A 24,837-nucleotide genomic window follows, 5' to 3' on the forward strand; every position below is an offset into this window, starting at 1 on the left:
TGCAAGGTAGAGAGGGTTACAAGCAGCAGAGGTCACTGGGCCTGACGGTGTTTCTGTAAAAGGCAGTATATATGCTAAAAATCGTAGTCATGTTAGACAATATCTCCATTGTAAGCCCCCCCTACAGTCTCCCTTTCCTAATCCCACCTTTCCCCTTTATCCTATATCCTATTACCCCCAGTGTATTCCCACTCCGTTTTTTCATCCATGGTTTCCCTCACAAAAGCATGCCTTTGCCAATTGTTTCCCCAAAAATCCCTCTCCAATGCTGAGTGGGGGATGAAGAGGGGGAAGGAAGAAATTAACTATTGTTGTTTAGAGTTCCAACAGGTACAAATGGAAGAAACCCTCTCCTGCCTCAGTTTCCCCACAAAGCATGCTCGGAGAGTCCTGTCTCCCTTCTGTCAGCCTTAAGATGCTCCAGAGAATCTGTTTGGACATTTAAAGACTCAGGAGGGTGGCTTGTTTTACTTTGAAACTGTTCTTGTTATGTTTATCCAGTTGTTTTCAGTGTTAAGTTTTAAATCTCTTCTGTTAAAAATAAACGGGTGAAATGTTGGGGTCTCCTCCCCTGCCATGTGGTCCTGGAGAGGGGCCCTGGGGGGAGGCACGGCGTTTCCCTGGCCCTGCTCAGCCTCGTTCCCCATTGGTTGTTTTGTGTTCCCCTGCCGGGCAAGGACCCTCGGGTCCCGTGATTGCCTCAGTTCCTCTGCAGAGCCCCGGCCATGCAGCTGGAGAAATAAACATCTCTCTGAAACATCTACCAAGAATCGGTCCATATATATTTCTTTTCCCTGGGACTCCTTGTTTGATACATCGTGTTACAGAATCCCCACTGTAACAACCTAGCACTGAATAACAATAATTAAGGTAGACTTGTGGAACTTATGTAAGTATCTAGGCTCAAATAATATGTAAAAATCAAATTTTATTTCATCTTCCATGGATTGTTAAACTCACAATTTACGTTAATTCTGTATGTTACTAAAGCAGTATCAAAAGAGCATCTGGAATAACCCAACGAATTCTGAGATAAGTAGTGAGGCATTTGACCTATGATAATCATTGATCTATAAAACCAAGGCTGTGTGCTAATACATTTATGCTTAATAGAGATCCATTTTACTTTTTCAGCTGACATGTATTTTTTTTTTTTTTAGGTTTGCTTAATGCACATTGTGTAGACTGTCTTGAGGACTTAATCCTTAGATGGGACTTGTGCAGGCAACCAGATCATTACATCCCCATGTATGACTATGCAGAAATAGAAAATCAATCTTTATTACTTAAGATGTTTTAATATACAGTTAGGTTTTGTCATTAGAAATGACAGGAAGAAGGTCTTAGGGATTTTGGTTGGGAGTATGCATAAGACTACTGAATTGTTTTCAGAAGTCACAGACTTATGACAGAAAATTCATAGAAAAGTGACTTGAAAATTTATCAGCTATTCTTATTCTTTGGACATACAGTAAAAAGTAATTCCGTCCTCTGTGGAAATACTGTTGCTTTTGTATGTCTGAGTGTCCAACATTCAGAATTTAATCCATAGTGAGACTTCCAGAACTTAATTAATAGATTTAGAGTCACAGCACAGATTTTTTTTCCAATAGAAAAATGAACTGGTCAGAAGTTTAACAATCATGGATTCCAGGGAAAAAAATCACCTCTATGTAATTTGACAGTTTCCTAATACTTTGACAGGTGGAGTCTGTGTATTTGTAAATGGTACCCTCTGCCTTCCTATGTAAAGTGCAGTCAACAAAACATAACTAATCTGTGTTTTGATAACAGTCAATAATGATAATTTAGTGCTTTGAGGTTTTAAATAGAAATTCTATGAAAGTGTTATGCATTCTTACTTGTGACTTATCTTTTAGCCTGCTAACTTGAAAACCTTACGCTATTGGCAGCACTTGTATTCTATGTCTCCTTGACACATTTTCTTTTATTCCTGTAGATGCTTAAAGTGTGCAGATGCCCCCTGTCAGAAGAGTTGCCCAACTAATCTGGACATCAAGTCATTCATCACAAGCATTGCAAACAAGGTAAAGTCGGGCTTGCAGTTGTACGTGGCAGGAGAAAACAGCAGTTACTTGCAGTTTGTGAGTGAGATTGCATTTCAAGGCTTATCTTTGTAAAGTCTTCAAAATAAAGTGTTTAGAACAGACATTTTTAAGTTTGAGTTAGCTAATTTTTGACTATTTTTACTTCTGTTCTGTGCCTGTACAGATAGTGTATAGTGCAGATCTATTTCTTCATGTCACTTTTTCTATAAAGTTTTTGGTATTAGTGGTTTTCAAATACAATGTTATTCAAAAACCTGAGCATTATGTCATTATTTAACCTTTTTGTTACCTGAGGTATTACAGTTACAAGCCTCTCCTTTCATTAAAGGTGGGGGGGTGGGGAGGGTTGGTGGTTTTCTATTTTTTTTTTTTTGACGTGATTATAGTTTAAATTTCCTATGGGCAAAAATTTGGTATAAAGATAATAATCTCAAGGAATATTACCTTGTCCTTTATAGTAAGAAGCTCTGTTTAATGCAAGTGTAGTCACTCATTAGGACTGTTAATAACATACTACAGGAATAAATGGGCCCCCTCTTTGGAGGTACTGTACCTTTTCTTAATAGGCTACTATACGATGATCATAATGAAATCTTAAAAACATTATTCTGAATTGTGATTTACAAAGACTTTTAATGGTCATAAATAGAAATAAATAAAGGTTACTGCATAGTTGATGTGACAAGATTAATTATGCTATCAGGGATAGCCTAGAGATGACTGGATATTGGTTGCCCCGTACCTTTTAAAGCTTACTTCCCATCTGATGGAATCATTAGCTGTCATGGGAGTTATGTCTGCATGAGCCCAACTAGACTCATAATCTACTGAGGGTGCTATAAAGATTATCTGTCTGCTTTTTGTGCTCTAACATTTCTCACTGTTACATGCAGTTGAAAGGGCCAGCACAGGTAACACTGAGTGAAGTGTGTGGGGAACAGCAGCACTTCCATGTGCAAGTGGAGAGCCACATGGCTTTCACTAAACTGTGTGTGGTACGGAGAAGACACCAGTAAATTCTGCACCTTAACAAGACACATTAGGATAAGAGGCGATATTAAAATGTGTGTATCAATTATCATGTAACTACGTGTTGATGTGGTTTGCAGTAATTGGCATTATGCCCAGTATATGCATATAGACTGTTTTCTTATATAATCTGTATGCTGTCACTGCTGCATTTATTTTCATGAATGTAGGCATCTGTTTGCAACCACAGTATAGTTTGTGGCATATTGTTGCTTATTACCTCTTCAGGCATCATGAAGCAGGCAAACTGAGCAGGGAAGGTATGAGGCAGTAATGAAACTGCTACTCTCTATCTCATCATTGTGCTGTATTTGTTTAGAAAACCTAAAGCAAATTTTATGGAAGTATTTTACCAGGATGGTCTTTTTTTATGGAGGATTCATTATGCTACTGCTTTGGGTAGGATAGGGTGATATGTTGTTGAGAAAAGAAAAGGGGCCTAGTTATCAAAACATAAAGCTTGGAATAAGCAACCAGGGAAGATGGATTGAAGACTACAACAGAAGATGTCAGGAAAAGAACTAACACTAGCAGCATCCTGGTACAATAAATTTGGTGGGTCTCTTAGACTCTGACAGCCTCCAAAATATGATGCCCCTTTGTAACTTGACAAAAAGGGTAAGTCATTTTAATGGCTGATTCATTTTGAATTCTGTGCTTCTGTTACAAAGTAGAGACAATAAAGGTGGGGTGACTGTAGAGTTGTGTTTTGGCAGTGCTATACTGGAATAATAGTAAACTGCTTTGAAGGTTTGAAGTAAAGTCTTTGCCTTGCTGAAGCCAATGGGTACACTCTTAGTGATTCTAATAGGGCCAGATTTAACCTGTCAGATGGTCAGGGAGGTGGATCAACCCTATGGAATTTGGGTTGTTTGATGATGGCTTTTGAATCCTCTTGGAAGCTGCAGATGCTTGGTAAGACACTGTTTTTGCAGGATGACCTGATCACTTGGTGTTTTATCAGAAAATCCTGCTGTAGAAAAGAATTGCAGCTTATTACTATTCTCTGAGGAGATATAACGTTGGGGTTGGTTTTTTTTTTTTTTTTGTGGAGAACCCAAAGTATCTTAAATTACTGAAATGTAATCATAGCATGTCTTTTTTGGCCCTATCCCTACCTATCGATATCCTCTGTATCCCCTCTGAAGCCTTTTATAAAAGGTATACCACAGCTTGGGTAACCGCTTTTACCTCATGTTGATGTCTGGTTGTTGTCTAGGCAGCAGGAAGCATTCACGTACAGGAAGTTTTGAAAAGTCAGATATTTGGTTTTTGCTGTTAAAGATGTTAGGATGGAAAATTGCATGCCTAAATCAGCACTGCTTCTGTTAAGTCAAGTTTCAAGTGTGAGTTTACATACAGTCTTACGCTCTTGTTTCTCTCCTTACCATATCAGAAGAAATCTTACATAGCATGCTTGTGGAAGCATTTCTCTGCAACAGCTCTGATGCTGACTTTAAAACTAAAATCCAGAAAACAAAACCAAAAGAACAAACCCCCCAAAATTAGAAGTGAGTAAAACCCCCAGTGGGATACGCTTAGCAAGTAGCTGATTTCATGGGCTGAGGAGCAAGGCTAGAGAGTCCTGCATGCCCATGGCAGGGGGTTTGGAACTAGATGATCTTCAAGGTCCACTTCCAACCCAAACCTTTCTATGTTTTTATATTTGTAGCCTCCATGTCAGTGGCTATGCCTCCTGTAATTTGTGTCCCAAGCAACTTAAGGATGAGTGCATAGAGGGAACCCAGCCTTGACTTGATGGCTGCAATATGCTGGGCTGAATTTTCCTTTTAATGTATTAGTTTCTGATGCCTTTGCTAGAAAATCTCTCTTATAAAAAATTCTGTTTTTCAGAAAATAACAGGAAATTCTTCTGGTTTACTTTATTAGTGGAATTGTTTTATAGTCGTAGCTATGTATTGCTGTTTTTACAGTACTGCACTTTGAAACTCCTTGCTTTCTGTCAAGCAAGCAATAGGTACAAGGTAGAAGTTGAGAGCTGGGTACCAAAAGTTGAAATGATTCACCTGAAGTGATGACCTGGCAGAATCTGTGTGAGAGCCCACTACAAGAGCTGCTCCTGTGGTGTCCTCTGCCATCTTTCATTCTGCTGCTGTGGTGGTACCTGCTCTACAGACTTTTAGAGCAGATAGGAGACAAGAATGGTGTGCTTTTGAACACTAAAATGTATCATTTATAATTTCGAAAGTCTTTAATGGAACTGGTAAGTAATTATATGAAAATGGTTTCACTTTGTTATGCATTTTGCTAAACTTCTGTTGAAATAATAAGTTAGATATTATCATTCAGCAGTCTGAATATTCAGCCTGATGAAATTTTTTGCATTATTGTCACTGAAGTTCTTGCTTAAGATGATCAAGGATATTTTGCATGTCACCGAAGATCGTTTTCAGTATGATAGATTTGTTTTTGCTGTTTTCATCATATAAATAAACTTCCATTTTTAATCTAAAAGCTTGTAAATATGTATGGTAGCTTCTACCAAAAAATAAATAGGTGAAATGTAGAATGTTCAGGTGTTTGAGGTCAATAAATTCAGGGAATTGAGGTACATTTTTCTAGACTTACTGCAGTCCATGTCCTGCTTCTGAATCTCATCACCCACTTGAGTAACTCACTTCAGCTGGTTACTCTTCTACTTGTTTAGAGAAAATTGTGTTCAATAAATTCCCTGTCCTTATCCTTGTGTAAGCAGTATTGCATGCAGGTATTTATTTAAACATGATTCATTTTAATATATTTAATGTTATATATTAATATATTTAAACTATTTAGACAGTAGTATGCTGAAAACGAATTACTTTGCCAGGTATTTAAAACCTCTGTATTGTATGCAGTTTGTTTTGTTGGGAAATGGCAATAGCAATCATAAAGGGTCAGCGATTCTTGTTCTCTTAAGCCTGAGGCTTTTTAGATGTTTACAGGCCATCTACAATGTAGCTGTTCTGGCTGTTCTGCCATTAGACCTGAGCTCTGGAGTAGAAGAGGGACAGGGGAGGAGGGTTGTTCCTGGGTTGAGAGGGTAATTGAGTTGCCAGACTCAATGAGCCTTGAGCCTCTTTGAGAGAAAGGATGTCACTTACACTGTATTGTGTTAGCTGCTGTGACTCAGTAGAGTTTAGGCCACAACTTCCACTCTCTTTTTCCATACAAACTGGATTACAACTCCACTTTATAAAGGTACAGTCTATTCTATTGTGTCTTCCCAGTTCGTGTTTCTCAGTTCACAAAGACCGCTTGCAATTGTGTCTCTCAGACCAGACTTCAAATTCACCAGGCATGCATTACTATATTTATTTCTTAACATCAAAAGATGGCAAACAAGTGTTCTGACTTCCAGCTGTCCTCTTTAAATACCACCACACTGCAAAATGTATATTCCTTGTTTTATAATGAACTAGTACTGTCTTAGTTGTTTATTTCTTTAAAAAGAAAAAAAATACACTAAAAGAATCCAAACATGTTCAGCTGGTGCAGGAGAAGCTTTGTCCCCTAGCCCTGAAGGACTACCAGGAATGATTTTAGGATTTTATGCCCTCCTTTCCCTATGTTGATATGTCAAAGCAAGAAGGAATTTGTAAAATGGAGCTTTAACACTTGTCATCCTTTAGGACTGGCACAGGCAAATGTTTTACAGCAGCAGAAATTCCTACTATTTCCCAGAAGCATCTCTCAGCCTGAACACTTGTAGGGTTCCATCTTTTCTCCTGTTCAGCAAAACTGTGCCAGAGAAGTGGACCTTTAGAAAGCAACAGCTCCTCACATGCTCTGCCTTTGAACTGCTCAGTGAGAGTGTCTTGGAGCTTTTTGTTATCAGACACCTTTATGGTTGAATAGTAGATGGAAAAACAACTGTTAATGCACATGGGAATATTAACTTTTTTTACACAGCACAGGCATAAGGAGTGAGTGACTCAGCCTTTATAGTCTCAGTCTGTAATGAAGAACTGGGGGTACAGGAGTATCTTTTGTGTTATCTGGACTCGTAGAACTCACTTTGTCGCTGTAGCCCTCTGTTACTAGCGCTTATATTTTCATTTCAAGCTATGCATTATTACAGTGATTCCTGACATTGACTCAACAGTTACTTCTGTGTTCAGAAAGACCATCTTCTCCCATATCCCTTAGTAATAAAAATCAGCTCATTTGCACTGACACGTCAACTCTTTTTAACAGACTGTATGGAGGCTAGCATTAAAAAAAGAGCAACAGCAAGAAAAAAGAACCCAGTGCCCCTCAAAAAATCCCCAAACCAAATAAAAACCCCGTATTGAAAAACAAACTCGAGAAGCAGCCCAACCCCCAAAATCAGCGAAGCCGTGCTGCCCTCTGGATAAAAGGTGAAAGGTTGTCCCTGGGCTGTGCAGAACACTGGCAAGGGAAATGGAGAAGGGAGAAATGAATGTCAGGAACAGTAGAGAGAAACTTGTGGAACATGAGGGTAAGCTTTAGAATTTCAGAGGAATCCTTAGGTTTAAATGAAACCAAAGGAAATTCGTGTGGGATTTTCAAGAGTAAATTCTGCTTTTTTAAAGGAGAAATCATGGAGGGAACAAACTGGATGATAGAGATGGATACCAAGGGATAAGGGTGAATCTGAAGTTTGGGAGATAAGAGGGAGTAAAGGAAAATGTGTTTGTGGTAATACATTAGAAATAACAAAAATGAAAAGTGCGTAGACAGAGGAAAACAAGATACAAAAAGTTGTGGAATTGCTAAGAGAAAATAAATGAAGAGAAGATTGCCACAGAGAAAGGGTGTTGAGAGACATAGGATTATGACAGGTGAGAGAAACAGAATGATGGGTTTTTTCTGGGCCAAAGGACCTCTGATTAAATTAACAAAAGACATCCATATGCCATTGCAAAGACTGTAGAAAACGACGAGTCACTGTTCTTATGTAAAATACTGTAGGTGGGATACGGTTAATACAATGAAAGATTGTGAAAGTCAGAAAGCTGCTAGGTGACTGGTAATAATTATATACAGATATGCATCACAATTAATCTTTAAGTACTACTTTGAGGCCCCAGGTTTTTCGAAAGTGCTGTTTTATTCATCTTTCTCTGTTAATCTTAGTGTATTTCAGGTCACTAAATAAAATAGTAAGAAAAGAAAAAAAAAATTAAAAGGAAAAGTAGGAATGATGTTAAATTGATGCACATGAAGCAGTGACTTTTCTTGAGATGTCTGTTTGTACTTAGTGTAATGGAATGGCTGACAGCTGGTTTCAGTTGCCGTAGTGTAATTATGTAGAATAGACTTCTGCGATGACACTATGTCAATTAAGGAATCTCTCACATTCTAGACTACAAAGGACAAAATGACAGTACAAGATATTTCTTCCATTCTTTTTCATAAAAAGATAGTGACACTGTGTGAAATTACAGTCCTGTTATGATGGCACAAGTCAAATGATGTGAAAGATTTCTGGATTGATTAAAAATCATCAGCATTATAATATAGAATATGTATGATTTGGTAAGTTGCTGTTATGTTTTGTTCATTCTTCTTTGGAAGATATTTGGGGGGGCTGACAGACTGAGGGCGTTTCTCGTTATATCTGAACTGGTGTGTGTCAGTGTGAAAAATGCTCCTTATATAACAACATACTTTAAATAGGGACTCTTCGGTCTGTGGAAATATTTTAATCCAATACATCTTGAGTAAATTTTAAAGCCATTGCGGAACATGAACTAGAATAGGAGGTGGTGATATTTTTCCATGTATTTTGCTATGTCTCCCTTTTTTAAACTTAAATCCAGATGAAAAAGAAATTATGACTTCTTTCTTTTTTCTTTTTAAAGTATTCACACTGTCTCCAAATTCTGATAAAGTCAGTGTATTCATTTTTATTACAGAAAGCATAATAATGCATATTCTTCATTGTTTTTGAGAAAACTGCAATATCAAAACACCCTGATGCATAATGAATTTATTTAAAAAGCTCCTGAATTGAATTGAAAGAAAGGATGCTATAAGCATTTCCTGATAGTAAATGCAATTTCTTCTGGTCTCTCAGTATTGATCCTATGTGTTTTAATAGGTTTTTTTCAAGTAAAAAACAGTCTAATTTGCATGCAAATTATATAATGCTTCCAAATGATACATGTGGAGATCCTCCTCTGCCTGTTTTCCTCTGATTATTGATATCTGTTTAAGGCTTGTTTTTGTTCCCTGTGTTAGCAATGTAGTATTTATTGACATTTTGATGTAGGAAACCATAAAACATCCTACCCAGTTAGATTAATTTTATTTCTATGGAAGTGCACAGGAAAAAAGATTCTATGAACAAAGGCAGGAGCAGACATTTATCTCATCAAAAAATTCAGAAACATTCTAGTTTTAGACTGGCTTCCTCTGTGACGTCTCTAAGTAACTGGCCAACTGAGTCATCTTATTATTTAAACATCTACAGAAATTACTCCAAACTGTTAAGGTAGATTGAATTATTCCATGAACTGAAGTAACTGTGTCATTTTAATGAAGCCAGCCTCCCTTTAGTTGTGATCCTTTCTCATGTACAACATGTGCGCAGTTACCAGCCTGCAGGGTCTGCATCTTGGCATGTCTGTTTTACATGCAGCCTACTACACACTAATTTTGTGAAGTGATCAATATTTTTTTAAAAAATGTGAATATTCTATTCTACTTTTAATGTCACTGATAAATGTAATGATCATTAATACATGTTTTTGGCTTAAAAAGGATAAAGCTGCATAAGCACAATGTGTGTGTAACTAAGCATTTAAGACACTGTACACGTACTATAAACTCATTTATTACTGTAGTAACACAGTGCTTTGCAGTTTTTTAACGCAGCTTGTATAACACCACTCCGTGTAACTTACTAGACTTAACTGTATCTGCCAGTTTTTGTCAAGTATTGTAAAACATTTTTCTAATTGTTTGATATGTTGTATAATTACACAGTAAAGACAGGATAAATGATTAAATAGAATAGAAGGATAAATAGAGGAAGCAACTCAGAGCTGGGCATGTGGAGTCCTGCCCAGCGCCTGTCCTCCCCACTGCACTTTGCCCTGGCAGGCAGGAGGTTTGCAGATGGACTTGCTCTTGAGCCACTCCACAGTGGTGATATCCTTTCACTGGTAGTGAGCAGGAACAGTTGCAATGGGAACAGTGGTTACACTGGTCTTCAGGAAGGTAGAAGAGGAGAATACGGGAACTGCAGCTCTTCTGAGAGAATGTTCTAAGTTTACCTATGGTAAAATTAACACAGAGTAACTATTTTTTGGCAGACCAGGAAACCAAGTCCACTCTGAACCTGTGCTTCCCTTTTGTCTCTGGAGGTGTCTGTGTTAGTGCAGCTGGAACACACTAGGGAAGCCTTGCCCTGCTTTTCTCAAATGTGACTGTCTTTTAATTTATAGTTAAAAATATTTTAGTTGCTAAGATTAGAAGATATATACTGTTTGATACAGTTCAGTTAAGGTCTTAATATTTAGTATGCTAATGTGTACTATATACTTTTTGATACTCTTATTTGAAGAGGATGTAATTCCTTTTTTCTCAGGTGCCACCGCTGCTAGTGGCACTGCAGGAACTCATGATCATGACAGCAATATCTCAAAGCTTCCCAAATCAGGTCTCTACCTTTATATACTCCATCACATTTCCCTCAAATTAAGAGTAAAGCACTTGGCCTTTCCCCCACTGGGTCTTCAGTTCCAGCCTCCTCCTTACCAAACTCTGGTATGGTGTTCTGAGACAGATTTCCTTAGATATCCCCTTAACAAACTGTGATCTTGATCCTATACCCATAGTGATTCTGGGCCTGTCTCTCTGAAGTCACTTGTACTTCAACATACCCTGTCTTTCCGTAGCATAGCTGTGCTGAAAGTTTGGTTTGAGCTTGCAAAAGAAGTAAGATGTGCCAACTGTGTTGACGTTGCTTGTATTGGCACAGCTCAAGTGTGAGAATATACTTTATATATGTAAGAAAATTAATTTTAAAAAGGTAATATTTAACAGCTTTTCTTTCTAGGCATAACTAGGTCTGTATATTGTTTTTAATTACAAAGCTAAAAAATTTAGAAAATCCCTAATGAAGTTGCTTAAATGCAAATGCACTTTTTTTCCATTGAACCAGAGCTGAAGATAATAAACATAATAATCCTGGACGACACAGGAAGGAACACTATAAGTCTAATATGTGTGAAACATAAAAGAGAACAAAAGTTCATTGAAAAACATTTTGTCTTTGAGTTAGTTAGAAAAATCACCAGTACTAGTTTGTAATTATTCCTTTAGAGTGGAAAAAAGGAATGTCGGGATGTAATTGCCAGAGGAACAGGCATTTAGAGCCACTTAAGATGCTGCAGGGTATCTGGGCTGCTCTCCCAGTGCTGCTTCAGAAAGATGTGGGTCTCCTGCACTGACTGTCACTTCTGCTGTCTGCAAATTTATGTGTCAGTGACATCTCCAATATAACTGGACTTCTGTATTTTGCTGCCAAATTGAGCTTGCAGTGTCTTTACAGGTTTTTTTTAGCATCCCTAATAATCTCTATATCAAAACAGTGTAATTCATCTGGAAGAGCAAAAATATTTTCTAATACATACAATTTCAGTGTAACTAATACTCCTTTACATTGGAATAAATGAGAATTGCAGATAATAAAGTGTTTCGCTAGTTGTCGCACGGGAAATGGTTGAAGATTCTCTCCGAATAGTTGTATAAAGGGATTGCCTGTTCAGCCAGGATTAGAATTTCAGTGGGGTTTAATAGTGTCTAAGGAAATCCCATGAAAGTACTCCTAGGCAGTTGGTTTGTGTTTCCAGGTGATGGACAGAGGCTCATGGTGTCCAGTAGACCAGTAACTGTAAGCAAGAAGTCCAGTTACGTTTGGAAATACAGTTATTGAATGTCGGCATTTTCTTGGTAATCTCTGTATGTGTCTGTATCATCTGGTTTAACTTTAGATAATTGTATGCTCAGTTTTATAATCTGCCTGTAGTGAATTTGAACCTCCCAAATCAAATTCTTGTTACCCATTGTTGGTTACATTGTCAGATCTTGACACTGTTCTTATTCCTTGGTGAGTTCTTACTCTGTGTGGCAAAGCACTTGCTTTGAATAAACACTTCTGTGTGCATTAACCTACTTGACAGAAAGTCCCAGGCATTGCACAGGGTCTGCTACGACCAAGTACTTTGCAGTGCTTGACCACTACATCTTCTCTCTGTTCTGGGTCAGCTGTCCTGGGACAGGACAGGACAGGTGAAGGTACTTGTTCTAGAAAATGGTTTCTTGCTGGTGATGGTTGCTGAAGATTGGAATATGGAATAGGTGGTGGAAGAGGAAGGACACATACTGGTTTTCAGCCTCTCAGTTACTTCTAGTGTGGAGAAAGCTGGAATGACATCCCAGCATTAATTTCTCACTGAGGAAACTTTGTGGAACCTCAGCCATGTGCTGGTTCTAAGGGGTACTATATTGTCTTCTGGTCTTAAAAGATAACTCTAGATTTAACCATCTTCATGGACTTCCCTTGGTGGGACTTCTGGAGAGGTTGGGAAACATGGTAAAATGAAGGAAGAACTACACTGTACTATTAACTACACTTCTATATTGACTATACGCAAGAAAATACAGTATGTAAAAGGTTTGCTTTAATTTCACCATGATTTCATTAACATAGATGCAGAGCTGACATCAGTAGTTCCCTCCCTTTAAATGACACTTCAGGTCTCTCCTGGAATTTCCTCTGATGCTCCCTCTTAAGACAATTATCCAGCTGAAAAAAACATGAGGGGTTGTTTTCTCATGGCGTCAGACACTTGGAACTTGCTAATGGCATTCCTTAGAGTTTTATTATGGAAAGAAATCTTGCTAGTCCTTTTACATCAGGTGGCTATTCCTTTTCTGAAGAAGTCCACTGAAATCGAGAATCTTTAAAGTTGTGAATGGTACGTAACATCTTTAATCAGTTCCCTGATTTGCTATTTAAAGAAACTGGAGAATAAGTGTTTGCCCTGATCAGTGTGTGCTGAGGAAAAAAGAGTTCAAAAAAGAATTCAGTAATGCAATATCTGCAGGTGGCTACGTGGAAAGTCTTCTCATCATGTGTCTGGGAAAGTTGGCGCTACTGCTCTGGTGTGAAGGACAGGAATATCCATAGAGATGGTCTGCACAGATGTGTAAAATAAGCCTTTCATTCCTGTGTCATAAAGAGCTGATAATGTAACTGGCACTTTCTGGTCAGACCTCCAAGGGTTGCAACTCAGCTACTGTCCAATTGACTTAGAAATGGAGAAAATATTTTCAAGTACATAATGCAGCAGTTGTAGTTTTTGAAGGAAGATTTGTGAAGCTACTAAAAATCCTACAATCGCTTCAGACTGAAGACGCTTTTAACTATTTTGCAAGCTAAAAAGCTAAAGTTTATCTTTGCACAAGCCACAGTTTTTGCTGACTTTATTCTCAGTGTCTTTGATGGAATTTTGCATAACATGTTAGTACATTTAAGTAATATTAGTGTTATTTAACATATGTATTTATGTATTATTCTACTACAAAGTTATTATCTCTTGAAGGTTTTAACTTTTGCTTCATTGGTACACAACTGTCTTTTTTATTTCTTCTTCCTTTCTCTTTTTCCTTCAGAACTATTATGGAGCTGCCAAAATGATTCTTTCTGACAATCCACTTGGCCTGACATGCGGAATGGTGTGTCCAACATCAGATCTCTGTGTTGGTGGCTGCAATTTGTATGCCACTGAGGAAGGACCAATTAATATCGGTGGATTGCAGCAGTTTGCTACTGAGGTAGGTAGGACTTGCAAATGTCTTAAATTCTTTGTATGTACTATTGAGTACTGCCAGTGGTTGCCTTTGTTAATGTATTTTTTCAAAAAAATGGTTGATTCTAATAAAATAAAGGCATAGAAAGCTAGAATAATTATCCTTTTTCTTACAGCACACTCAAAAGCTTAGGAATGCTTTTGTAATGCAGTACATTATAGGAACATAAAGAACATTATCTGTGGACATGATGATTCTTTAGACATACTAGTAGTTGAGACAATTTCTTTTATAATGAAAGATTTATCTCAGTCAGGTGAAATTGTGGATGTTACTCGAGTAGGCTACATAGGGGAAAAGATCAAGTGCACCTCTATCTGTAAGCGCATATTAAGGAGATGTAGAACTGTTCCGGGCATAGGGTAGATTCTATAGCAGAATTCATGTGTGTTTATACTGGCTTTGAGACAAAGATAAGCTTCAGATGATTTTTTTCTTTTTATTGTCCTATTTTGCCAAACCTAAGTAAATACGTAGTTTGAGGTTGACCTAAAACATATGTCCGTGTGCATCTACTTATATAGATACAGATTCACACATGTGTATGTGTAAATTTATTAGTTCATAAGGGTAGGTGAATGATTTGGCAACTGAAGCAGACGTTGTTTTGCTGCTTCATGTTAGGAATTCTTCTCATGGGTTTTTGTTGAGGTTCTTGTGCATTGCTTTTGATTATGTAGTTTCAATGCTCCAATTTCTATCTGAAAAAAGAGGCAACTGCTCATTTCTTAACTTCTTTTGAAGGCATGGAGAATTTTTACCTAACTCAAGGTCTCAGATGGTAACTCATCTGATCTAGCTGAAATATCATTGGCTAACAATTGTGATTTTGGCCTCTGTGAAAGTGAGGGAGTTGTGGCTGTATTAAAAACAGCATATGCTTGTGGTAAGATTGCACATTTCTATACAGTCCTTAACTAATATGCATGCCCCTATTTTGTATCATGAGCCATTTGGCTGATCTTATTTACAAACATACAATGAAGTTCCAGTCAACTTTGCAAAGCCTGGGAAAATAAAAAAAACAACTTTGTAGGACAGACCAAAATGGAAATGCAAATTAAGTTGGAAGTAACAGATGATATCTATAAGACCAATATTTTCCTCTGGTGTCATGCACAGACTTCACACTCCCTTCTCTATGGCTGTGGGTCATGATTTGATGAGCAAATACTGCTACCTGCTGCTGCTGCTCTCCTTTTATCTGTTTTTCTTTTTATCTCTCCAGGAGACTTGTAAATCTTCTGGAGCACCTGATAAACTCTTCTGCTAGCTGTTGCTGAATCTTCTATCCTCTCTGTCATTTAAGTAGCTAACCACTTCATTTTTCTTGAGATTTGAATGCACAAGTATAAGAATCAGTGCAGCTTAGACCAAAGTTCTCATTTACAGGGTGAGACTAGAGACACTGGACTGTGTTAGCTTTATGTGTATGTTCAATAGTTGGGTTTTATCAGTCAAAAGGCACTTTTCTTAGCTTTTCTTCTCATGGCCTTTATTCCATATTTTGAAAAGCTAGTATCTGTTGCACAGCAGACTTCTTTTTTTCCTTAAACCCCCACAAAACCAAAGATAAAACCCCCAAACCAACCAACCAAACAAAAAAGATTAAGCAGTTGTCAAGTAGATCATAAATACAATGGTGAAATATTACTGTTTAGGAACCAAATACAAGTAATATCTGTTATAATTTGATTTGTATCTTCTTTTAGCCCCTATGCTATGATTAATAGAGAGGAATTATGGCTTGATAGATAATGCTAAATATCTGCCATTTTTCTTCAAAAAATCTTTAGAAATCTATTCAAAAAGCTCAGTGCTAGCATAATGATTGATATGAAAACTGCAGAGGATTAATAGTTTTGAATGGCTTTGCTCCTAATGTTTCAAGTTTGTTTAAAATTATATTAGTTTCAAGAGTTCTAGCAAAATAAAATTGTTATGTAGTTCTATATGGCACTCCCAACAAAAAGAACATTTCAATATATTTTATTATCCTTCATATTTTCATTGTAGCTCTATTTCTATACATCTGGCATATAAAAATGTAAAAGAAGGTAAAAAAATTCGTTGTTAATAACCTTCAGGTTTACTGCTGTTTAACATAGAATTTGTATTGTTGCAGCACTCCTAATTAGTAGTAATAGGCAGTAACTTTTGCAATTAGTACTTTTTTACTTTTCAGTTAAATTTTACGGTGAAAGTGGTGTAGTTGCAAAAATATAATAGTGCTTCCAAGTAACAGTCATTATAAAAATATAGATTATAATATTGAAGAAAATTGTAAGGTACTACTGTTCATACAAGAATTGGCCCAGATACTGCAAACGAAGTGTGTTCACAGCTCTACCTATACAAGTAACTTAGCAAATTGTGTAATTTAGGCATGCAACATGTGTTAGTCTTAATGAGAGCTGCATGGTGATTCTCATGCATGGTGTAATATTTGTCCCACAGGGGCTTATTTACTGAAAACTCCATTGTGCATGAAGCCAGTTTTAGGCTTTTTTTTCCTTGGAATTAGTCTGAGGATCATACACTTGATGCATTACGAGAGTGAGCAATAATAAAAGGACACAACTGCTAGCTGAGATAATAGATAAAATTGCAGTAAAGCAGGAATGTGGATTTAAAATGGAAAATATATGGGTATGACGTGTGCCTGTTTGTGCTTCTGAACAATGACTGATCATCTGTTCCTACTGCAGATAAAGCTCCCTAATTGTAAAATATTTGTCTTGCATACGGTAGAACAATAAAAAAAAAAATGGCACCTTATGCCACCTGCATTTTCCTTCTGCCCTTTCATATAGTTTAGTAACTATGTTTGGCTCGTTCTCAAAGTGAATTGTAATCCAGCCTGGAAAAATGTGAATTTTGACAATTAAATGTTTAAGTGGAAAAAAGGAAATATCCGTTTGTATTTGTGATGTAGAATGTGTATACTGGGATGCAGTTACCATGGTAACTGTTGCATCTAGAGAATAACATGGAGTAAAAGCTCACTATTATAAATGACGAGTTTCAAGCTCAGGTTACACCTGCTACTGCACAGGTCAAAATCATATTAATGTCTTTATCTGTCTCCTTTGCCCAAATTCTTCAGAAGCAGGAAACATCCATTTTTTGAACACAAGTTCAGTGAAAATATACTGAGATTGCAGTGACAATACACACAAGCTTGAGGTATATGGCTGCCAGTCCCAAAATGAACTAAAATCACTGGTTATTCAAGTACAAGTCTGCAAGCTTGTAGTAAAAAGGAAGCAAGATCTGTTACATTATCTGCTGTAGTATTAGTAGGAAACTCTCAAATTACTACATTTTTGGATAGACTTTATTGAATCTAAAGGTTCTCTTCTGTTTCTATTTAATCATTCTGAATGGTGCAACATAAGCTAAATAGAAAATGTATTATTTTAATCTCAGCATACTAGATATAAATACTAGATCATTTAGTACTGGGGCTCTTGTGCCAGCTACAGTTCTGGTGATTTGTTCCTCTTTGCAGATACATTCTGACTACTGCTGCAGCAGAAAGAAATCGGAAAAGGAGATTTGATATGTGTTTTTCCTAAAAAAGGCATTGTATGGGCTTACCTGCTGCTCACCTGGGGACATCTCAGCAGAGTACCTGTGCTGGAAGGAGCATTCTGCTTAGGAACCTGAGTGCTGAACCTCCCTTCTCCCCCAGCCCACCACAGTCAAGGAAGAAATGTCTTCCCTGAGGGATTGCCATGGAGTGGTGCACTGTGCCCTTGGGCTTAGGGTCCCTCTTTGAGTTGTTTATTGACAGCTCTGACCAGTCTGTAGTGTAGGTGAGGAGAAGGTGGTTCTCATGGGGCTGCCACTCCTGCAGTGGATGGCCTTGAGATACCAGCCTGGGCATAATCACCGCCATGGATACATGTACTGCAGCAGCAGAGGAGGATTGTTCTGGGGAGCTGAGGCAGCAGGACAAGTAGAAAAAGCCCCTTATTTATCAGTATTAATTTTAATACATCTTTAGGTAATTTTATCTTTTAAATCATGTTGAAATCCATGATAAAAATAAATAAAGTTTGAGGTTTGTAGAAAGCTACACCACCCCCTTCAGACAATAGTTCAGGGGATGAATCTGGGGACTTCTAATTTCTCCGTCCAATGCCGAAAGATTGCTGATATTTGGGCAAGTTAGATAAACTTCTCTACAGCATGTTTTACAGATATTAAATAAGTTTTGAATTTTTAAGTCATTTGCATGAATGTTGCTATGTCTGTTTAGTGGTGGGATTCATGAAACGTTGAGATTTGGACTCTGCAATGTCCTAGATCCGCGGGATATCTTTGAACTATAATAATGGAGATTTGAAGTCTTTAATAAGATGTTTTAGGCCCTAGTTTTGTAAGCACTCACTTCCATAAAAACTTGAAGTATTGCAACTTTAGCTCTTAAATTGTGGAGGGAAAATCAAGGTTTTGTAACTAGCACATGTCTGTGGAAAAAACACTTCTTGTAACATCATATGCAATTAAATGGAATTATTTGGGTGATCATGTAATTTGACAAGTTCAACAAGATTACTGTGCATGCAATTTGCTTCATTTTGTATTAAAATGTGTGCAGAATATGATTTTCTTCTTTAAATATTCAACTGCCCCATATTGATATAAACCAGCCTACAGATAAATATCCATGGAAACCAGTGGGAAAGTGTGAAACTAATAAAACCAGTTCCTAAATGTTCCTGATTTCATTGCCTGTATTTTACTGTCTGTGCACTAGTAAAATCTGATAACAATTCAGTGTACACTGATATGTTACACACTAAAATAAATCCCAGCAAGATCCTAATGTCTATGTCAGTAGCCATTTGGTATTGCACCGCCTTAGTGAAGGATATTTAACTGTAAACCTGGCTGATAAACTTATTTCTAGAGCTTTTTAAGCATAGGACCAAGCATTATGCCTGAAGAATATAAAGGATTTAGTTATGATTTGTTTTATTAAAAGCTTAAATTGTCCTTCTGTTTGTCCTTCTGAAATATGTCCTTCTGTGTATATCTTGGGTATACAAAGTAAGTATGTTTTGATAGTCTGGTTTTGTAGGATCAGACAAAGGGTTTTTTACATTTTAACACTGAGATTAAGCTTTCAATCTATTTACTGTTTTGTTTAATAAATTTTTTTGTCATAGTCCAAAAATAATTTTAAGCAATCATAGAAGAGTAGAATGGCTTGTATTGGAAGGGAGCTTAAAGATCATCCAGTTCCATCTACCCTGCTAGGGGCAAGGACACCTTCCACTAGACCAGGTTGCTCAAAGACCCATCCAGCCTGGCCTCGAACACTGCCAGGGATCACAGAATCATAAATGTCGGAAAAGATCTCCAAGATCATCAAGTCCAACCTTTGACTGAAGACCACCTTGTCAACTAAACCCTAGCATTGTGCCACTTTTGACTGAAATTGGTTACTTTGTTTAAATTACATGAAATTTGAGGTAAAAATCCTAAATATAATTTATAACCTGTTTTAAATGTTTTAGACTCATTTAATTCATTCTTACTATGCCATAAAATTATTTTCATCTGATTAGCAAAATACATTTCTCTGAGTCACCTGCTACTCTTTGCCAAATGTCACCACTTTTCATCAAAACATGCTAATACAAGAGTGGTGTAGTGAAGAAAAGAACCAGGATTTTATTACATGAGGGTAACAATAAGCTTTTCCCTATCTGCATTCTGAAAAGCAGCTAAAATGAGTTGGCTAAAACTTTCCAGGAAACTAAAACTGGAATCAGTTGTTGAAACCACTGTAGTTGGCTTAAGTGGAACATCTTGTGGAACCTGGATACAAACTTGTGTTATGAGTTATTTTTATATATTTTGGATTATGCTCTTTGGTGAATGTTTTGGAATATGAACCAACCCCTTTGCAGTGAAAGGATGCTTTATTTACATCAGAGAATACAGCAAACTCTTAGATTTCTTACTATAGAGAATCATGCTGTAGAGAGCATTGAGCAAGTGCTCTCACACCTTTACACATTGAAGTGATGCAAATAGGAAAACGGTAATATATTATAGATGTGTGAATCGAGATTTTTTTTTCAGTTGTTGGAACTTAGCAGAATTGATTGGCTGTTTTGGTTTGGTTGAATTGGATCTCACTTGGGTACCAAGTTTTATAAGCTGGGATATCCTGTTGGAGGACCCTAATGGACATGAGGCATAAGAAGTGGACAGAATCAATGTGGGTTTAATTTGAATAGGCCCTAGACAGTGAAGTAATGATAATTACGTCATATTTGATAAAAAGTTGAAGAATAAATGCCTAATGTTATTAATGTCTATTATTAATCTATCTAATCTCTTTCGACTGTGTATGAGAAAGAGCCAGAAGGAAAGGCAGACATGAGGATGATGATTGAGTCTTTTCACTGAGAGTCTGCTTTAAAATTCATCATTTGGTCTCATTTTCCTGAATGGGTCTTGGTTAAAAAGCCCTCTAAAACAAAGGAAAAACTCCATCCAAACAAAAAAGAAATCATATTGTTGAAGGAAAAGTGAAAAGAAGGGTAATAGTATTAAATTTTACCTTCATCCTGAACACAGTCTGAAGAGATTAGAAGCAGAAAGGACAGTTGCATGTAATGTGCCACTGAACGCTTGCCAGTTACTCATCTCTGGCCACCAAAGGATTTATACAGAGGAATTCAGTGATATTTAATTAAATGAATTACGATATAGGGAAACTTCACCATTAGGTGAGTAAAAATCCTTTGAAATGCATTAAAGCAGTTTGCTATTTTCACACAGTTACCCTGCCAGCCTTAATATGCAAAACTGCCACTGAATTCCAGATGGCAAGATACTGCCACACAAGCTGGCTGTGCTGCATAAAGACAGTTTCACCCTGTTTGCAAATAGGCAGAATTAAAGTTGACCATTCAGCCTGAACTCCTAGGATTTTCTGCGTGAGTGCTTGGTTTCTGAAGCTTAACACTGCACTACAGTGGTGTGGAACTTCAGTGTAACATTTATTTGATGGGTATGACTATTCAATAATACATATAAAAATAGTTATGTTAACAATAAAGTAAATTTAGTAGTAAATTTGTTAAGCATATGCATATTCGGAGTGTTCAATATACACATACAATATGCAAGTTATATAATTTTTGTTACTGAATAGCCTTCTTAAACAGCTACATGAGACTAAAATTTGGTATAATTCAAGCACTTTCTTATGAATCTAACAAAGCAGACATTTTAGAAATATCATTGCGTTTTGGTTATCATAGTCTAGTTTCACAGTACAATGTGAGCTTTTCAGCCTGTGAAATCCATTAATAACCACATTAAACTTTCCCATATTGTATGAATTGTCAGGTTTAAATGATTCTTTCTTTAAAACAATTATCTGTCTCTTGCTTCATGCAGTTTGTTAAACCGCTGTGTCAATTTACAAAGACTGGGGGAGTTTGACACAGAAATTTTAGAGAGGGAAGGAACTAATCATTGGTTTACCTAGCATGAGTGCTCAAGTGCACATGAAGAAAATGAACATCGATTCAAAATATAAATGAAAAATTCTAATCATGAGTGGAATTGCCAAGGTTTAACTTGAAAACCCTTTGCTTCTTGAATTCTAAGGAAAGTAAAATCTGTTGGTAAGCTTGTTAAATAGTTTAAATACAATATTTATTAAGACAAATGACAGTGTATGTATTTTAGAGGACTAGTTAGTACTTATGGAACACAGCTCTGCATTGCAATAGGTGGGGAGCAGTGTGGTCTCCTGGTAGTTTTTGAGATGCTGCATTGAGGGTATTTGTGATATGACTGAGAATCCCCATGCAATGCTCTCTTGAATCCTTTTGTCTGCTACAATTATATACTGTTTGGATTAAACATTTTTCCCTGTAATGTCCAAGTAAAAAGAAGATTTTCTGTGCTCTTCCATGCTTCTAACATTTAGTAGCCTCTAAGGCTGTAAGTCTGTTCTTTCCTTTTGTAGCTCATACAAGATAGAGATTCAATTCCTCTGTGCAGAGGACAGTGAAGTCTAGCTTGGGGGATGCAGAATATTTCTGCCTTCACCTCTTACCTGTATGCCTGAGTAAAGAACTGATTTAATGCAAATCTGAAAAACTGTGTGACATTACAACTAGGTTAGCAGCCAACTGTGTTGAGTTCTGTAGAAATGCACTACAGTGGGCAGAGACTGTTCCAAAGTATTTTAAATAGTCAGGACAGATTGGAGCAGATCATCACCATTAGGCAGGTGAATGAATAATTGAGGCATAGGGAGAACAGTCTAATTTTCAGGTATGTCTACAGTTTTTGGAAACCCAATTAAAAAGTGGACAAGATATGAAATAGATAAGAAACTAAAATAAAGTCCTATAAAAGTTATCTAAGAGGAGGCATCTAAAGCATGGATTGCCAATGAAAATACAGCACTGAAGGCTGAGGGTGGTTCCTAAAAAACATTTCCAACCTGCATAAAGTTTGTTACCCACCACCTCTAGAAATTCAAGCTGTAAGTGATTTTTCTAGGATCACGCAGGTTGTCTCTTGACGAAGCAAAGCCCCTTTACTGGCACTGTAGTCCTTTGCACTATTTGCGGAAGTATTTTTCTACTAGTAAGAATAATTTGTTTGCAGGGAAATTTTTTGGCATTGCAGAGATTCTCTGCCATCTGGCTGACTTTGCATTCCTATTCTGTTACTGGTAGTCTGGCTCTGTCTTCTCTGTAAAATTTACAGGAGCGAAAGAGACTGACTTCTCTGACTTCAGAGATTTTTAAGACAAAAAGACCCGTAAAAGGACCAAACCCTGCAAATACAGCATCCCTCACAAATGCACACATCGTGTCATTTGGATGCTATAATGTTGCGATGCAATCTGCTATACTATATCAGCTATGTGACAGTACTAGCAGAAGCTTCCATCATGTCATTCACAATAAAATGTAAGGAGGGTATGTAAAGTATTTAACCTGTTGATTGTGTTGCTTTTCAGGTTTTCAAAGCCATGAATATTCCTCAGATCAGAAACCCTTCCTTACCTCCTCCAGAAGATATGCCTGAAGCATATCAGGTGAAGATAGCTCTTCTTGGTGCGGGACCTGCAAGCTTAAGTTGTGCTACCTTTTTGGCTCGATTGGGCTATTCAGACATCACCATATTTGAAAAGCAGGAGTACCTTGGGGGCTTAAGGTAATAAAACAATGATAACAAAGCACTGTTTCCAGTTATTGTAGAAAACATAGCAAGAACTGTTGTACATACATATATTATATGTGATCCCTCTACTTTTAGCAGAGGAAGAGAGTAGAAAATTTCAGATCTGTAAAAGTAACTTTTTATTTAAATCATTGATCATTCACATTAAGAGAGGTACAGTTACAGGCAAGCTTTAACTGGAAATCTGTTGGCTATCTCCTATATTCTTTTCACATGACCTGTTAAATTTCAGGGTGCAGTTGTTGTTACCAAATTAACATATTAGAAAATGGTGTCAGGAACCATTTTCCCTTACCCAAAACTTCTAAAACAAAATTAAGTAACTGTAGCCATAGTGAAAGAATGATTCAAAAGTTTTAGAGAGATACTAATTTCATGGAGAATTTTAGGTTTAGAATGCTTTCTTGGACTACCTTGTGCAAATAAAGGTGACAGTGACAATCATGGGTGCAGCTTTAGCAGACCATAGAATATGGGTGAAATAAACCCCCTGCAATTCTCAACCTTCAAAAAGTTACAAATACATAAAGGAAGGTACCTTTGCAGTGTTCCTGTGTGGTAAACCCTTGGCTGATATTTGCATGGTGTCGGTCCTCTACACTAGAAAATGAATTTTTGCCACTGCAGCAATGGCTGTGATCAAATCTAGTAGGTTTTTTGGAATCCCTGTGTATAAGATAATTCAGACACTGACTAGTGGATACCAAGCCATTCAAAATCAAAATTAAGTTCTACAATGTAAGATGTGAAAGAGTACAAAATGTATTCACAGATTGTGTTTAAAAAATACAAAATGTAATGAAACAGAGAGAAGGAAGGGTGATGCACTTATATTTCTTAATGCAGCATCACTGAAATCAATAGAGTTGACACGGTTAATGAATTTGATCCATAATGTCATAATGTCAAATACTTATTCAGTGCTCTGCAAGAAAGAGAATCAATTCTGGAGAAGTTGAACTGATTACTTGCATTTTTCCCAGTGAGGTTCAGAATTATTCTACCTGATTACCAAGGTGTTAATCCATAGGCATTTAACTGTGAAGCTGTTTTACTTGAACTAGTTACCATAGAGGATTGCAAATTTAGTATGTGAAATACCTATTCACCTGTTGAGTAGCACATGCTATGATAAATACCAGATTAAAATCAGTTTTGTTGCTGTAAAGTAGTCAGCATTAATAAGAGGTTTTTAACAAAAAGGCTTTTTTTGGTAACAGGTTGGACTCAGGTTGGACTTGGCAATACAAAGCAGGACTTCCTTCAGCGCTTATAGTACAATGCTCCAGCTGCTTAATATGTGCTTGTGTATTTGAAGCAGTGTGATCTTAAGTTCTTCATGGTTTAAGTTGAATTTAAAATAATGTTTTGTCTGTTTCTCTTATTGCAAAAAGCCTTACATGGAGTTTTGCCTGTTCTGTTAGTATCCTTAATGGTTGAGGAGTGTATTTTAAAATGTATTTCTTTCTTCTGAGTCTTAAAGAACATATCTCAATCAAGGTCAAATTTTACTTCCTTTCACCGTAGAAATGTTCACGTGTGGTTTAAGGGCATTAATTCCTTTTTTCCTTATTTTAATCTTGAAACAGAAGGGGGGTTGGCCTGTGGCAGCAATCATCCATTATTGCATTTCTAAGTCTTTGCAGCACATCTT

The 24,837-nt window shown here is 37.0% G+C and overlaps 1 protein-coding gene across 7 annotated transcripts in view; it reads left to right on the forward strand.

Annotated features, from left to right (window-relative positions):
* The window catches only part of DPYD (dihydropyrimidine dehydrogenase), a 359,733-nt gene that overhangs the window by 97,101 nt on the left and 237,795 nt on the right, over nucleotides 1-24,837 (forward strand). For 5 of the 7 annotated variants that reach the window (XM_048312842.1, XM_048312844.1, XM_048312846.1 and 2 more), the window contains 3 exons: nucleotides 1,961-2,048; nucleotides 13,749-13,910; nucleotides 22,960-23,156. In XM_048312842.1, the coding sequence (XP_048168799.1) occupies nucleotides 1,961-2,048; nucleotides 13,749-13,910; nucleotides 22,960-23,156 (447 nt within the window). The other 2 variants (XM_048312847.1, XM_048312848.1) reach the window with 2 other exon arrangements.

Source organism: Corvus hawaiiensis, chromosome 9 (assembly GCF_020740725.1).
Source record: "Corvus hawaiiensis isolate bCorHaw1 chromosome 9, bCorHaw1.pri.cur, whole genome shotgun sequence".
NCBI classification, from domain to species: Eukaryota; Metazoa; Chordata; class Aves; order Passeriformes; family Corvidae; genus Corvus; species Corvus hawaiiensis.